Source organism: Suncus etruscus, chromosome 1 (assembly GCF_024139225.1).
Source record: "Suncus etruscus isolate mSunEtr1 chromosome 1, mSunEtr1.pri.cur, whole genome shotgun sequence".
NCBI classification, from domain to species: Eukaryota; Metazoa; Chordata; class Mammalia; order Eulipotyphla; family Soricidae; genus Suncus; species Suncus etruscus.
This window is the reverse complement of record NC_064848.1, coordinates 177,048,438-177,066,408: the sequence shown is the minus strand read 5'-3', so window position 1 is coordinate 177,066,408 and position 17,971 is coordinate 177,048,438. Positions and strand designations below refer to the sequence as shown.

The 17,971-nt window shown below is 37.5% G+C and overlaps 1 protein-coding gene and 1 non-coding gene across 2 annotated transcripts in view; both read left to right on the top strand.

Annotated features, from left to right (window-relative positions):
* Nucleotides 1-15,848, top strand: part of ANKFN1 (ankyrin repeat and fibronectin type III domain containing 1) — a 203,420-nt gene extending 187,572 nt beyond the window's left edge. Inside the window, exon 18 of the mRNA XM_049772771.1 lies at nucleotides 13,346-15,848. Coding sequence (XP_049628728.1) covers nucleotides 13,346-14,157 — 812 coding nt within the window. The 3' untranslated portion in view covers nucleotides 14,158-15,848. The remainder of the gene's footprint in view (nucleotides 1-13,345) is intronic.
* On the top strand, nucleotides 10,624-10,730 carry LOC125995807 (U6 spliceosomal RNA). The gene has a single exon (XR_007491170.1). It is a non-coding gene; the product is annotated as a U6 spliceosomal RNA (small nuclear RNA).
* Nucleotides 15,849-17,971: the final 2,123 nt, after the last annotated feature.

The window sequence follows — 17,971 nt, the reverse complement described above, 5'->3', positions numbered from 1 at the left end:
GCCCCACACATAACTCTTGATGTAAGGTTACAGGTGGCACTTCAATGAGACTGTGCTCATGGTGTAGTTGGTGTCATCTTGGATGACAGATCAGAAAAATTTTGTCATCTTCCAGCCACTTCCCCAAAAAAAAAAAAAAAAAAAAAAAAAAAAACAGGATATTCCCTTTAAGAAGCCTACGGCCAACTACTTCCTGTGATCTCTTTGGCCTCTCCTTGCTCCAGACCACTTTGCTGGTTCTCTTTCCCATATGAAGGCTGGACACAGAGGTGGAAGGTGAGGTCCCATGCTTTATTCTCCCCTCTCTCCATCCCAGGGCACTTGAAGGGTGAGGACTTTTCTCTGGAGAGATTCAAAGCCTCCACTCTATGTTCCATCATCCCTTTCTCTCCACTTGAACCATAAGGTTTCCAATAACTTTTTCTCCTTTTATTTTTGTTTGTTTGTTTTAGATAACAATTTTGAGGGGAGAGAAGAAGTTTTAATTAAAAAAAAACTGGAAGGGAGTACAGTGTATGCCTGTATGAGAGTAATAAACATGCATATTAAATTTCCACTAAACCATGATAAATGTAATCACATATATAAATAAAATGATACACAAGCTGAAACATGAGCTGGGAAATCAACTCAGACTCTCTCTGACAGACTGAGTCTTAAATGTGATGCTCCATTGAAATATTATGATGCCAATCCCTTAAAGTTCATCTTTATTTACACCTATTTTCCTGCAAACAAATGTTCACTATTCCTATTGTACAAACTGATCCTGCAGGATGCTTAACCTGACCAAGTATAGGAAAGAGAAAGAAAATATAAAAAAAAAACTCCCAAGCACCTGTTTCTAATTATTTTTTAATATTAAACATCTAATAGGCTAATATGGTAGCTCCCCAAAATACATGTTTACATTTTAACCCACCCACAAAACTTGTGAATGTGACCTCATTTGGAAAGTTTTCAGAGATATAACTAAAGATTTTAATTGGGATATATTTTATTTAAAAGTTACGTTTAAATATTGTATTAGTGACATAAGCCCACCAAACAAGAATCCAAATACATCAATCTTTACAAAGTATATGATGTTATATCAATTCCCAAACTTTAAAATTATTAATTATTGGTTTAAAAAGCTCCCAATAAAACAGTGGTGGTGGGAAATGCACACTGGTAAAGGTTGTTGTACATTATATGACTAACTCAATCTGAACAAACTTCATCTGTGGAAAAAAGAACTATTATGAACAACCTTGAAAGCAATGGTGTTTAAATTTTTAAAAAAAATTAGAGTAAATCATTAAAAGTAAAATTAATTATTTTTTTAAAAACACAATATTTGGATAGAATTATCATTAAAATTGGTAATTGAGGGGAAGATCCTACCACTGCTCTGGCATAGACCTATTCAACAGAGACTTCCCTTTAACACCCAGAGAACTTAACAACAATTACAGCCTGCTTTAAAAGACTGAGCTCTCTCATCACCCTTCTAATTGTGAGTGAAACTAAAAGGGTGCTCCGCATCATCCTGACTCTTATATAGGATATGGACATATTTCGAGATCCTTGGCTACAGAAACCTGACACCAACAACAGTGACTGTGTGAAAAATAAAAGTGTATTGGCACTACAGACAATGACTTGGGTTGGACAACCTAATATGCCTGAAGCCTAGAGTTGGTCTTGTGCCAGAAAACTTCAGGGATAAGGTCTTCTTGTATTTAGGCCAAGGCTTTTTCTTTCCATGTCCCTATATTTTGCTGGGCCTATACAAACAATTTCCACACTAACACAGTCTTTGCTGTGCTCCTTTGACTCATTCTTAATGAATTATTGTATTATGATCAATTGTGTCAACAATACTACAGCTTTTAATGTTAAGGGAGTTGCATAAATTTTGTGGCTTTGGATTGTTTTGTGTAAGAAATATTATAATGTACTACAATTATGGGGCTCGAGGGACAAAGTAAATGTACATGTTAAAATTTAAAAAAAAGAATGAAGAAAAGGAAAAAAAATGGTAACTGAAGGATTTCATCAGCACTATAAGGAGGTTTTCCCTCAGTAGGCCATGATGATACACTGAGCCTCAACAACCACAATCTAGTTCAAACTTGACCATGGATCAATTTAGAACTAGAGAAAAGTCACCCAATCATCTCATTTTTTCCCTCCAGTCTGCAGTTATTATAAAAAGTATCTGATTCTTGCATTGCTAGAAGCAGCAAGCATATACTATGACATAATATAAAAGCCAGTATAGGAATACGTATTTTATACAATTTATAATTATTTACAATAGAAAAATAGTAATACAATACATTGAGTCTATGTAGATTCAATCTGAGGTATCCAAATTTAACAACTTAACTAAGGATTTTAACATGACATCATACTGGATTATCCAAATGTGTCCTAAATCCCACAATAAATATCCTTATGAGAACAGAGAAGAAGATAGAGAAGAGTCCCTTTGAGAAATAGAAGCAAAGATTGGAGTGATGCAGCCACAAGAATCTAAAAGAGACAAGAAATTATTCTCTCCTAGAGCCTCCAGAGGGAGTGCAGCACTACTATACCTTGATTTCTGTCTCTGATAAATCTCTGTTGTCTCAAGGCACCCCATCAATAGGAAATGTCAGGTAATTGATACAAAATCACCAATATTTCTTTTGAAGCAGCACTATCAAGAAGTCCTACCTGAAATATTAATGTAATGCAGGTGTGGGAGCTATACAACTAGGAGACTCATTTTCCAAACCTCAGGAAGCCCTGAAAAAGACCATGGAGAATGTCAGCACTGCTAGTCTTTTTAACTAAGCAAGTCTGCAGGTGGGTTTCCATTCTGTCACTTATTCACTGAATGAATTGAAATACCATGCATTTTATTAAACATAAGTCTCAGTGTTATCATCAACAAAACATCAATTCTTAGCATTTAGATAAAGCATCTAGAACACAGAATGACTGACTCATATTACGCACTAAGTGAATATCAGTGGAATATTAATTTTTATAAATGACATAAATGATTATTTACAGTCAGATTAAAAAACAAGCAATCTGACTACATGGAAAAGGAAGTTCAACTAAAAATAGTTATTAGTTCTATGCATAAATTGCAGTTCCAGGTCAATTACAAGTCCACTTAAACTCTCTTTTTATCATCTCTCCTTTTGACACCTGTCCATGCCAATCCTCAGAAACCCACCAGCTCTAAGATTTGGTGGACAATTTTCCCAGTAAAAATGGAGGAAGTAGTCACACTTATTTTAAGAAAATCATTCTATCTAATTCTTGATGCATATCTCTTTAAACCTAAAAAAAATCGCATGTATTCTTCCCTAACCACACTTTTATATCATACTAAAGGCCAAAGGTAACAAGAGTACTCACAACTAACTGATCATCCTCTTTGGTGATCATTCACTAGTCTCATATCTTCTGTAATTTTTCTCCAGTGTTTCCTTTATATCTGTTCACAAACATCTTCCTCAATCTGGCTACCCATTTCCTCCAATGTTTTGACCAACACCCAAACCATCTGAAGTGGAATATATTTCACTTTTACCACTGAACTCAAATGCAATTAAACTCCACTGGTTTAATGCTTCTAGGTCAATTTTCTCCTTAGAACCTGAAACTCTATGAGTTTGTTCTTATATATATTTTTTAACTTGTTGTATAATCCACCAACTAATTGACCTACTAGGAAACAAAGCATCTGTCTAATATAAAATAGGTAAGCATGCTTGAATAAATGTAATTCCTAGACCTTTACCATATAACCACCATGTCTTTAGCCCCACAATATGAACAAGATGATTTAAAAGAAAACCTAGCTTTGACCACAGCTTACCTGGCCTCCTACTTGGCTCCCCCTCTATGTCTTCTTTAGTTCACCTTACCTCTTATCTGCTACAAAATTATCCTACACTACAGATCTCATCTTGTCACTTCTTCCAAATTCTTCAGTTATTAACCCTACTACAAAATTAGGCACATACCCCTTATCTAGGCATTCACTACCTTCCTCTAACTGCACCCCTTTTTTTGTTTGTTTGTTTTGCTGCTTGGGCTCCTGGCTTTGGGGGATCATATGATATGTCAAGGATAGAACCCAGGTTCATTCTGGGTCAGCAGTGTGCAAGGCTACACTGCTCACCCTACAGCTGAGCTATTGCTCCCGCCCCTAAAAAATATCTTTACTCTATTTTGAAATTGTTGTAGAAATAGTAGTTACAAAGAAATATACAGAAATTCCAACCCCTCTCAATGTTAAAATCTTATAGCTCTTGGGGCCAGAGTGATAGCACAGTGGTAGGGCGTTTGCCTTGCACATGGCTGAGCCAAGACAGACCTCAGTTTGATCCATATGGTCCCCTGAGCCAGGAACGATTTTCTGAGCGCATAGCCAGGAGCACCACCGAGGTGTGGCCCCAAAAAAAAAATCTTTATAGCTCTTGTACAGTTCTAAAACCAAGAAGCTGGCACTGTTTATAGAACTTATCCATATTTCACTAGTAGTACAGAAACTCATGCAAGTATGTCTGTGTACATGCATATGTGCAGATGCACATGGATATGCAAACAGAACATAAATCGGTGTATAATTATGCAATTTTCATGTGTACCTTTGGGTAATAATTAATTTAGCTCAAGCTACTCAAAATTCTCTCCATCATTCCTTTATTACCACAGGCCTTATATCTGTACTTATTTTGCAAATGTTACATAATCATCATTTTTATTTTGACAGGTAAATAGTACTCCATGGTATGGATATACCACAGTTTGTTTAATCACCCATTAATTGAAGAATACATCGTCAGTCCACTGTTTCAACAAACTGGATTGTTTCCAGTTTGGAGCTAGAATGAATAAAGTTGCTCTGAACATTCACTTTTAATTACTGATAAAAATAGGATTTAATTTTTGCAGGATAAATCTCTAAGCATGCAGATGCCTCTTACATCTTACATTATTTGCCTCATTCTCACAAAATTCCTTTTCTGTTCTCTATAGTAAAGTCAAACACTATGGCTATATTATACTATTCTTTCTGCTTTATAATCCTTTAATCATGTTTACTATTAAAAGCAGTACTAAAGAGCTAGAGAGATAGAATAAGAGGAAAAGCACTTGCCATGTATGTGGCTTGAAAGGCCACAACTCTGCTCAAATCCCTGTCACTGATTATATTCCCCTGAGCACAGGCAGGAAGAGCCCCCTGAGCACCACTGGATATTACTCAATCCTATCCTCCAAAAGAAGATACAGTATTTTATCAATGCTGTCCCCAATAATATATTTTATATCCTATTATCCTAAATATTAACTGCTAGATTTCTTTTAAAATGTTTTTCCAGTCTCATATAAACTTAATTGCCCTATGCATGCAATAAGAAATTAAGGTCATTTTTTCCATTAATATTATGGTCACTCAGACATTAAGCAGCACGTTTCTGTTAGAAATGAACCTGAAGACAAGCAGAACCTTTGTTTTCAATTCAGTATTAATATGTCAAGTATTAAGACTTTCAAGATAACTCCTGTCCAACCAGGAAATTAGGGTCCTATATTTGCATTAAAAAGATAACTAATAATACAAGACATACAAAGGTAAATGACAAAGGCAATTAGAAATAGAGTTTTACAGATGTACATACAAGTAAGCAAGTGGCTTTTCTGAACAGTTGAGATGTTTCCTAAAGAAGGATGTTTGTAAATAAACCTTGGGTAAGATTCCAAAAAGTAGCTCCTTGTAGTAGCAATTATTTAACAAACAAGTGAGTTGGTATCAGTCAATTAATTAATTAAATTAGCAAATTAGCAATTAAATAATATTCCATAGAATGGGTGTGTGCTAATGGTTTTAAATATTCTCCTACTTGGTAGACATTTAGATTTGCAACAATTAGAAAAAGTTTGGATCCACGTCACAGAAAATCCAAAAAGAAAAGTGTTATAAATGCAAGATTTTTCTCTTATGACAAGCCCAGGGGTAGCTGGTTCACTCTTGGTATGTGAACTCTATGGTCCATAGATATTAAGGCTTCATTTTCAACTCTACCATCATATTACATAGCTTCTATTTCCAAGGTTGTCTAATGAGTCCAGTCAGCACATCCTATTATAAGCAACTAGAAATAAAGAGAAAACAAAAAGGCCTATCTCTTAGGTAAGCCTTTTACAAGTTTCCAATAATACTTCCAGTTCTTTCAATAACAGGGACTTAATTATGTGACCCATAAACTTCAAAAAAATAACTAAAAAATATTGGTTTCCATATAAAATTTAAATGTTGTAACTAAAGAAAGATAATTATTTTGTATTTACAAAATTGATGGTATTTGTACATATATGTAATTAAAGTGCTTAGAATTATATAGTTTCATGGTTTACAAAATTGTCACAATTTGCTAAGAACATTAAGAATACAAAATTGCTAAGAACATTAAGAGGTAGGATAAAGTAAAATTACTTGTAATAAATATACATTCTTTTGTTTTTCTTTTCGGGTCACACCCAGTAGCACTCAGAGGTTACTTCTGGTTCTCTGCTAGAAAATAGCCCCTGTCAAGCCCAGGGGACCATTTGGGATGCCAGGAATCAAACCACACTCTGTTCTCGATCCCCTGTGTGCAAGGCAAATGCCTTACCGCTGTGCTATCTCTCCAGCCCTATAGACAGTCTTTTTTTTTTTAATTTTTATATTTTTTATTTTACAGTTGTTTTATTAGATGTAAGCAAACATAAGTATATTACATATTTTATACATACAGATATACATGAATTCATACAAATTGTGGGAATATTAGAACATGAACAGGAGATCATCTGAGATCAAATTCAGGGATTGACACCTATAAGTCAGCTGCTCTACAAATTGAACCATATCCCTAGCCTCCTCCTCCTCCACTTTTCTTTTCTCATCATCTTTGTTCTTCTCTTCTTTTCCTTCTTCCTCTTTATCCTCTTCTTCCTCTTCTCTTCCTCCTCTTCTTTTTCTTCTTTCTCTTCTTCCTCCTCCTACTACTACTCTTCCTCCTCTTCTTCTCTTCCTCCTCCTCCTCTTCTTCTCTTCCTCTTCCTCTTCCTCCTCTTCTTCTTCCCCTATTCTTACTCTTCTTCTTCTCAATATTTCACCAATTCCTCTTATTATTATCCTCTTCCTGGGTCTCTGGGACTCCAGTGATTCCTATGTTGTTTCTGTTGAGCCTATCAAAGACTTACATTTCCGTCTGTTCACATTCTCTGACTAGGTTAGCCATTTTCTGATCATTTGCTTTAAGGTTCCCTTCCAATCTCTTCAGCTATATGGAGTTGTTCTGCATTTCATCTTCCAGCTCACTGACCCCTTCCTCAGCAGCTGTTACTCTGTTGGAGAGGCCTTCCACCGAGGTCTTCACTTCATCCACTGAGTTTTTCAGTCCTCTTATTTCAGTTTGGAGTTTTCTGAGTTCTATCTTTATCGTCTGTTCAGTTCTACCTATGCTTTTCTTGAGTTCTCTGAGAACCCTCCATATTTCTACTCTAAACACCTTATCTGAGAGGATAACTTGTTAGCTGATTGGTACATTTCAGGTCATCAGAGCTGCCATCTTCTCTCTCCATATGTGAGGCTGTCCTGCATTGTTTTCCCATTGCCACACATGTAGTGTGGCTTTTACTATTGCTGTGGTGGGGTTCATGGGCCAGAAGATGCACATGGCCGCAGTTTGATGGCATCTTCTTGACTGCCTCATGCAGAAAAGCACCCATATGACCCTTTATAGCTGAAAAAAAAAACTAAAACTTATAGCTTTTTATAATTTTGTAACTAAAGAAGAATAATTAATAAAAGTAATGAAAGACAAAACAAATCTTGCCCAGCCCAAGTAAACAAACATCATCTTCTATAGTAAGTGAAAAAGAGAAGGGGGTCAGAGAGATAGCATGGAGGTAAGGTGTTTGCCTTTCATGCAGAAGGTCAGTGGATCAAATCCCGGCGTCCCATATGGTCCCCCGATTTCTGAGCATAGAGCCAGGAGGAACCCCTAAGCGCAGACAAGTATGACCCAAAAACCAAAAAAAAAAAAAAAAATGAAAAAAAGAAGCATTCATCTGGTTATCTGTTCAAGTCCCTAAAACAGAAGAAATATTAATCTCATTTGTATAAGTAATTTAAGTTACTGTTCTCTACAAAACCTTTTCCCAAAAATTAGCAATATTTTTGCAATAATCATACAAAGTCTTCCTCTACTTTCAAGGAGTTATCTATAATTTTATAATACTGGGTTTTAATATAAAATTCTTGTTACATCTTTTGATTAACAAACCAAACATAGATGTGGATCTTTATGCAGCAATCAGCCAGTCAACTGTTTCTCTTAAATTGCTTTTTCTTTCTAATATTTCTGTTCCTATGCTATAGAAAACAACTTGTAAATGCATACTGTATCTGTATACAGTAACAGTTTCTCAAATATATATTAAAAGGGACTTTAAAAGGTTTTCAAAAGAAACTTTATCCCTTGTTGAGATAAATATACATTTTACTATTCTATCTAAACTGAAGACTTAATATTTGTACCTGCACTTTACAATTTTCCTCACATCACCAATTAAAAATTACTATTATTAAATTTCTGTTCTTTTGAGTTTTAGGTCTTATTAAAAAGTACTTTTGATATGTATATCCTAATTACTATCTAATTATTATTATTGATTTAAGTTGAGTATCTTTATTATCTCTAATGGTTCATTTGTATTATTCTTTGTAGTATTGGTTTTCTTCTTCCAGTCTTCATATCTTCTCAACATTAGTCCTTTTTGTAATCTGTTACTATTTTCTTATTCTTTTAAATGGGAGGTGTTTGGGTTATACAAACACTCAACAATCACTCTTGGATCTGTGCTCAAGGATCTTTCTGCTGCTTGGTGGACCATGTGTGGTACAGGGACTGCAAAGCATGAACCCTACTTTCTTCCTGTTTTACTTTCTGGTATCATTATCATACAAAGTATGATTCTGTGATAATCAAATTTATCAGTCAAATTTTTTTTCAACTTCAAAATTTTTTTTTTTATTTTGGGCCATACCTGGCAGTGCTCAGGGGTTACTCCTGGTGGTCTGCTCAGAAATAGCTCCTGGCAGGCACGGGGGACCATATGGGACACCGGGATTCAAACCAACCACCTTTGGTCCTGGATCGGCTGCTTGCAAGGCAAACGCCGCTGTGCTATCTCTCCGGGCCCTCAACTTCAAATTTTTATGTTGCTCAAAGACCTTTACAGTGCAAGTTAGAAACATCCTGTGTTCTATTACTAGCATAGTCTTCTTGTTCTATTCAAATCATATATAACTTGTGTATATTTATAAATATAATGAAACATAACTTATAAATATAATTACATAATTATATATTCATTATAATAAAAATATAAATATGTTATATATTTGCTATGTTTATTTTATTATATTTATAATTTGCTGCTGAAGTAAAAACAAATTATACCAACACTTTATATCCACTGTTCTATTTTTGTTTTGGAGCCACACCTGGCAGTGTTCAAGGCTTACCCCTGACTTTGTACTTGATGATTATTTCTGGATGGGCTCCAGAGCCATATGTGATGGCAGGGATCAAACCCAGATCAGCTGCTCAAGGCAGATTCTCTACCCACAGTACAATCTTTCCAGCCCCATGTCACTCTTCTACCTTGAAATGTTACATATGTTAACTCATCAGATTGACTAAAGACTAGACTCTCTTTTGTACAAATCCATCTGTCTATTTATAAACCAGTCCTAAAAAGTTTAACTGTCAGAAATATAATAATTATTATAATCAGGACCTTCCCTCTGATACGTTGAAAAAGTTGGAAATGCTCATAAATTTTCTATGACAGATAAATTCTAAAAATCACTGCGTTAAATGCCACTTTTATTGAAACTTTTTATTGGTATTGTTTGAGATTTATAGATATTTCTATTCCTTTTATTTACTATATTTAAAGAAAGTTGACCATATACATGATTCAAGATAAGTAAAAGCAAATTTATCATTTAAAAAAATAGAAAAAAATTAAAAAGGAAGGTATAAATTTAAAAATATATATAGTAGCAAGCACATCTGTGAAAATTATTGTATTTCCAATGATGTCATTAATACAATGGCAGAAGATTTAGTAAGATTTAGTTAGCTGTCCATTCTATTAAATTAGTGTGATTCTATAGGGATGACAGCATCAAACAATTGAAATTGTCCAGAAATTCAAAACACTATTACTCATACTCTGACTTTTAGGGATATGTACTCAACTCCCAGGCTCCTGGAAGAAGGAAGATACAGGGAAAGATACCCACACTTGCTCCAAAAAGCCCTGGTGATGTCAGCTCAAAGACCAGCGTACTTAAAGTTTGGTCAAATTGGTGTCCCCAAAGGGAAGCATAGAGGAGTGATGAGGCAGGGCCATTGGGGAAAAGTGATTCTGAGTGACAGAAGAAGCAGGCTTGGCTTCAGCAGGATAGAGGATTGGCCTGCCCTCTCCTCCCAAGATAGCCAGCTTTCAGCTGTGCAGACTAGTGTGCCCATGATCTTTCACAGCTTGGTTTACATCTCATTCAAGAAAAGAGTGCTCGCTTCGGCAGCACATATACTAAAATTGGAACGATACAGAGAAGATTAGCATGGCCCCTGCGCAAGGATGACACGCAAATTCGTGAAGCGTTCCATATTTTTCCAATAAACCGGCTACCCCGCGGCCAAAAAAAAAAAAAAGAAAAGAAAAGAGTGAGTCTATATAACCAGCCCAGTTTCAACATGGCGACTGCATTTCTAAGCATGTTTACAGCTCAATTTCTTATTCTTTTTAAAGGGTATGGTTTAGAAGTAAGTGTGTATTTACCCAGTATCCACTATGAATTGATGTCTGTGGTAAATTTAAATAATTTATACAGTACTGACTCTACAGAAATGTATAGCCTTACTAGGGAGGGGAGACTGAGAGAAGAAATATCTAGTACACTAAATTACTAATTTATAAAAATAAACGTGTGGTTCACTCATGAGGATTATACCATAGGTACTATGAAGCTTATTTCTGACTCTTAAGTTTAAGCATGCTGTTTTTCTTAGCCTTTTTTCCTCAAATACCTGGCAGGTGGTGTTTATACATGCATAATTGACTTCTTTTTTCTCAGGCACCAAAAGTTTTTTAACATCATCCCATTTTACAGATGACAAAATTGAAAATAAAAGAGGTTAAACAGTTTGACTAGATGGTTCAAAGGACCGTGTATGATTTCCTTCCAGAGCTCACCCACTTCTCTCCATACCATATTCTTCCTCTTCCACACTGGAACATGCCTGCCTCCCTTCCTTCCTTGATTAAATACAAACACCACCTCTGAAAAGAGGTCAAGGAACAAAACAAGAAATGTTACCCATTTTGATGTCTGGTTTCACCCTCTACTCTGCAAATGCCTAGGGGAAACCAGAAATTCAGAGGGAGACTGTGAGAGATACTCCCGCACCCTACCTCTCATGCAAAATGAGAATGTAGGAAATCCTTGGCTTTTTATAAAGCATTTTTCCCGAGATACAAACCACTAAAGACAAGGCATGTATTCCAAAGAAATAGTACAGTCAGTAAGGAGCTTGCCTTGCCCACAGCTAGCCCTGGTCCAATCCTTGATACCACATTGGTCCCCACCCCTAAACTCTGCAGAAGTGATCTCTGAGCACAGAATCAGGAAAAGGCCAGGTATGACTCCAAAATAATATTATAATAATACTATAATTATAGTAATATATATATTTTTAAATTTATTTAAACACCTTAATTACATACATGATTGTGTTTGGGTTTCAGTCATGTAAAGAACACCACCAATCACCAGTGCAACATTCCCATCACCAATGTCCCAAGTCTCCCCTTCGCCCCACCCGACCCCCGCCTGTACTCTAGACAGGCTCTCCATTTTCCTCATACATTCTCATTATTAGGACAGTTCAAAATGTAGTTATTTCCCTAACTAAACTCATCACTCTTTGTGGTGAGCTTCCTGAGGTGAGCTGGAACTTCCAGCTCTTTTCTCTTTTGTGTCTGAAAATTATTATTACAAGGGTGTCTTTCATTTTTCTTAAAACCCATAGATGAGTGAGACCATTCTGCGTTTTTCTCTCTCTCTCTGACTTATTTCACTCAGCATAATAGATTCCGTGTACATCCATGTATAGGAAAATTTTATGACTTCATCTCTCCTGACAGCTGCATAATATTCCATTGTGTATATGTACCACAGTTTCTTTAGTCTGTTGAAGGGCATCTTGGTTGTTTCCAGAGTCTTGCTATGGTAAATAGTGCTGCAATGAATATAGGTGTAAGGAAGGAGTTTTTGTATTGTATTTTTGTGTTCCTAGGGTATATTCCTAGGAGTGGTATAGCTGGATCATATGGGAGCTCGATTTCCAGTTTTTGGAGGAATCTCCATATCGCTTTCCATAAAGGTTGAACTAGATGGCATTCCCACCAGCAGTGGATAAGAGTTCCTTTCTCTCCACATCCCCGCCAACACTGTTTATTCTCATTCTTTGTGATGTGTGCCATTCTCTGGGGTGTGAGGTGGTATCTCATCGTTGTTTTGATTTGCATCTCCCTGATGATTAGTGATGTGGAACATTTTTTCATGTGTCTTTTGGCCATGTGTATTTCTTCTTTGTCAAAGTGTCTGTTCATTTCTTCTCCCCATTTTTTGATGGGGTTAGATGTTTTTTTCTTGTAAAGTTCTGTCAGTGCCTTGTATATTTTGGAGATTAGCCCCTTATCTGATGGGTATTGGGTGAATAGTTTCTCCCACTCAGTGGTGGCTCTTGTATCCTGGGCACTATTTCCTTTGAGGTGCAGAAGCTTCTCAGCTTAATATATTCCCATCTGTTATATATATATATTGGTTTTTGTGTCACACCCGGCAGTATTCAGGGGTTACTCTTGGCTCTATGCTCAGAAATCGCTCCTGGCAGGCTCAGAGAACCATATGGGATTACGGGATTCGAACCGACATCCTTTTGCATGCAAGGCAAACACCTTACCTCCATGCTATCTTTCTGGCCCCTTTAATTAATATCTTTAAGCATCATGATTACAAACATGTTTGTAGTTGGGTTTACACACACACACACACACACACACACACACACACACCTTCACCAGTGCAACATAATGGTATTATAGTACTAATTGAAGACAAAGCATAACCCCTTCTTGGCCCAGCAGCATAAGGGGACCTGGGATCCTGAAGATGGGCCCTGCCAAGCATCTCTCCTTTCTCTAATCCTCATTTCTGACTCCACAGATTCACAGCCCGGCTCCGATGAGGAAGGCTGCTCCGAAGTTTTCCTTCCCACCGACAGCGACTACGACTCCAGTGATGCCCTGAGCCCCCGAGACCTGGACCTGCTCTACCTGTCCTCACAGGACATCTCACAGCAGGCACTAAGCGGCCTAAGTGGCAGTGCCCCCGACGTCCTCCAAGTGCATGACATGAAGTCTCCATCATTGTCATCATCATCATCGGGGCCTGCACTGGACCCCCAGAGCCGGGTCCAGGGCACGGAGCCTGATCACACTTGTGTGGAATTCCTCCACAATCTGACACTCAGCAACTTCCCGCCCAAGAACCATGTCAAGATGGCACCGGGAGCAAGGCCGCCACTGGGCTTCCTGGGAAAGCGAAAGTCGCAGGCCAAGCACCAGCACTATGGTGGCTTTAGCCGTCATCACCGTTGGCTGCGTATGCACAGTGAGACACAGTCTCTCTCACTGTCAGAAGGTGTCTACACACAGCACCTTTCCCGCGCCTGTGGCCTGGCCCCTGAAGCTGGACAAGTGGAGGGTGTGGGACCTTCCACGGTAGGGCCCCGAGGCCTGTCTCTGGCCCACTCCACGAGTCTCCCAGAAGAGCGGAGGAGCCACCTGCAGGACCCGAGGCCCTCAGTGCACCATCTCTATGTGAAGCCCTACTCTAGGGCCATGGACTCAAAGGCCTGGGTGGGCTTGAGCCCAACCTCAAGGGGCCACACTGGTTTGCCCAGCCCCACCAACCCCGAGAGGAGTCCTGAGGGTGCCACCAGCCCTGTGTCAGAAATCCTCAGCAGCATGCTTTAGGGCGGCCCATAGATCCTATCCACCTCTGTTCCATCCCAAAGTCTGGCATTTTCACATTATCTTTGCCCCTGCCTGTCTATCCCCTACTGTATTCCCACCCATTTCCAAGTGGCTTGAAAATACATGCAAATGGCAGATTCTAGGCCCTCTTATAGCAGAGTTTCAGTGAACTAAAGAGTTGCGAGGGTCTTCCCCAATTCGTCCTGAAAGAGTAGATAAGAGATCTACTACCTGGAGCCCCTGAAAGCAAAGAATCAAACATACATAGTGATTGGTGGCCACTATAGGTGGAAAGAGTGCTCCTAAGAGCCACCCTCCATTCTAGATCTGGCCCTGTAATCTGATCCCTTGGTTTAGGGCTGTCATCAATTTATAGTTGATGGGGTGTGGAATTATTTAGGTAGAAATTAAATGAGCACAGATTTCCCTCCTTTTGAATTCTTTAGAGAAATTTGGGGGGAAAGTCCCAAGTTGTATCTCAAAGGTCCAGAGAGAAATGAACTTGTCCAAGTGTCCCTAGAAGCTGCTAAATTATTCCAGAGTGCTGGGTCTCATCCTCTCTGAACAGTCCTTTTCTTCACCTAGTGCTTTGTGAAAACAACCAGAAATAAACACAGGGAAGCTTTTAGCTCCATCTTTAAAAGAAAGGGATAGAAAACATCCCTACTTGCAAGCTCAGCTCCAATTCAAGCATGAAACAGGGTCATAAATTATTCCAGGGTACAAGGAGATAGTTAAGTTACATGAAGGCCTTTATAGATAAAGCAAGGAGAAGGAAAGAGACATTAGCAAGAATATATTTGTTTTTCAATCTGAAACTAAGTAAATAAGTGGGACCTTTGTCTTTGAAAATAACAGTGGATATCTTAGATAATAGAATTGTCATTGAATAATAAAATTCTCTTTGCAAGCCAGAAAGATATTACAGAGGGTAAACCACTTCACTTACACACAGCTGATCAGGGTTCCCTGCCAGACATCCCATATGATCCTCTGAGCCTGTCAGGAGTGATCTCTAAACACAGAGCTAGGCATAACCCCTGATCATCAGAGGGTATGGCTCAAAAACAAGGAACTAAACAAAGAAAATTCTCTTCAAACCAGCAATGAAAGCTGAACTCCTTACTGCTAAATAGACAAAATCCGCTTACTCCACAACAAAGATAGATTGTTCGGGACTTGAGTTGCTACCTTCTCTGCTCAGTCCATCCCTCCCAAAGTCAGTCTTGGCCCCCTGAATCTGCTGGCCCCACCACTGATTCTAAACTTATTCTCAAAGATTCACGAAAATCCTTTCTTGAACTCACGGCCTCCCACCTGCCTTTCTCACAAATGAGAACGGCAAATCAAAGAAAATCACAGTGTATATTCAAAAAAAAGGGCATGAGTCTTCTCTAATTTCCTGGAACCAAAACCTATTCAGTTCATTGATATTCTAAATAGTCCTTTCTTGCTTCACAGGCATTTCAGTTAAATATTGCTCTTTATGGCCCTTCCCCTGTCCTCAACAGTTCTACCATTCCTCCTCATGGGAGTTCATACAAAGTCTCCTGTTCACAATGTTATTCCGATCCTTTCCATTTTTAAAACATTTGATTTAAACATAAATAATTATCCTGGCAGAAAGGTAGATTTGGCCCATGGCCTATGGTCATTAGAAAACTAAAGCCGAGAGCTCAGCCTTTAAGAGATTTTATACTCAATGAACCCCTCAATGACTCTTGATCAGAATTAAGGCAGCTCCTTTTCCATACCTGGGAGGATTTTAACATGCAACTTTCCTCTGTTCTGAGTGAATTCTTCATATATGAAGTGTTAGATCTATAAGGGACCATAAAATTTGTCTAAATCCTTGGGTTTTCAGAGAGGTAACTAAGCCCCCAGAAAGGCTAACTGACTTATTCAAGTTCACAGAGCTAGTTTAAGTCCTGGAATTATTTTCAGAATTCATAACCATTTTCTTAATAGCAGGCTATTCTGTTGAGAATGAATATAAACCTAGTCAATTCTGTCTATGGGATGCTCACCTATTTTGAAGATCATCAGTCTTTTCAAATTTAACTCTTTTCTTCAACCTTTCTTTACCTAACAAATGTCTAATATCACAGAGCTTCTGATGGCCAGGAAATACAAGTTTTATGTAATAGAGATCTAGGCAATCAATTAACTAAATGTGAATTTGGGAGAAAGAACAGTTAAAATTATACACCATGTGGCTACCATTTAATAACAGAAGTGACAGAGCCATTGACACTAAAGTTTTACTATTTCTTTTGAATTATAAAGCCACTTTCATATGTTGAGGGCTGGAAAGATAGTACAGTGGGTAAGGCATTTTCCTTAAAAGCAGCTGACAGGGTTCAAACCCAGGTTCACATATGATCCCCCAAGTCCCTCTAGGAATAATTTTATGAGCATAGAGTCAGGAGGCCAGGAGTACGCCTAGTAATAAGTTTCTGGGTGTGACCCCCCAAAAAAATTATATATGTTAAATGGATTTGTGAAATGAGATTTTAAAAACAAGAACTAAGAATTCAAAAATCTAAACATGGCCTGGTAATATAGAGGCAAGTTTGTGACTTGCAAAAGCAGAGTCTTACCAATCATTATGATCCTTTATATTGGTCAGAAAGTTCTGGCACACTAACAAAATGATAATATGTGATATAAAAATGTATTAAAGTCAATCCCACTAACTTATTTTGGGGACACTGGACTTCTTTTCATCTTCTAGAAGTGATTCCCCATAGCAATGAATAATGTACATTAGATTTCAATGAACACACTTTTTTTTACTTGAAAAATGCATTTTCCTAGCAATATGCCCAAAAGGGGGATGCTCTAACCTAATTTGTTTAAATAGCTTCCCTCCACTCCTGCCTCTACTCTGCAACAGTTTGAGAGTCTAGTTTAATACATTCTTGTGACAGAAATTTTACTAATTAATCCATCCTTTATTTATTTGATCAGTCTTCTTGTTATAGGAGTTTCACAATGTCTGAAGATTTTTGTTTGTTTTATCTTATTACAATCTATAATCAGTAGATTGTAAAATCATGGCTTAGAAACAATGGATTTATGTCTTTTATTCTTTTTAAACCCAATCTATGAGTATCCAGAGAAAGTTTTACTGCCTTCTATCTTCTTTTCCTCAGCTTTTCTAATATGCTAGTTCTTATTTATATTTTCAGTACTTATCATCACCTATCATTGACTGTCCATATGTGTCTCTAGTTCCAGTCCAATGGAGAACAAAAGAATCAAGTCTGAGACACATCCCTGGGTCATAATTTGATCATTGTCTTATATCAGTGTTTCCATCATCACTGTACATCTTGACATTGATGTCTTAGTAAAGGTAGGAGTCCATTTCACCAATCAGGATGCCATACTGTACTGCCTATTGAGCTAGACAAATTTGATTTTACTCTTGCTGTCTATTCAAATGAGAAGACAGTCTGGAAATTGCAAGTTTAGCATTGTAGATGCTCAGCAGTTATTTTACAAAACTATCACATCCTTTTAATTGATAAGTAAGAAAAAGACAGTAATTAAAAAGTCGCTCTAGGGAATTGGTATTTTAAGCTACGGATATTTAAAGATGAGACCGTTTTATTTTAAAGAACATTCACTAATGCTCGAAGCAATAATTACACTGTAGAAAATGATTCCATTTGATTTGAAAGTTAAAGCCAGTTAGTAATAATATTCCACCAGCCCCCTTTCCTGAAGGATCCCAAAGCACTTTATTAAAAGCAATGACTGAAGCCTTGTTGTACTCCCCTAAAAAGACCTTGTCCGGGAGCCACCTGGC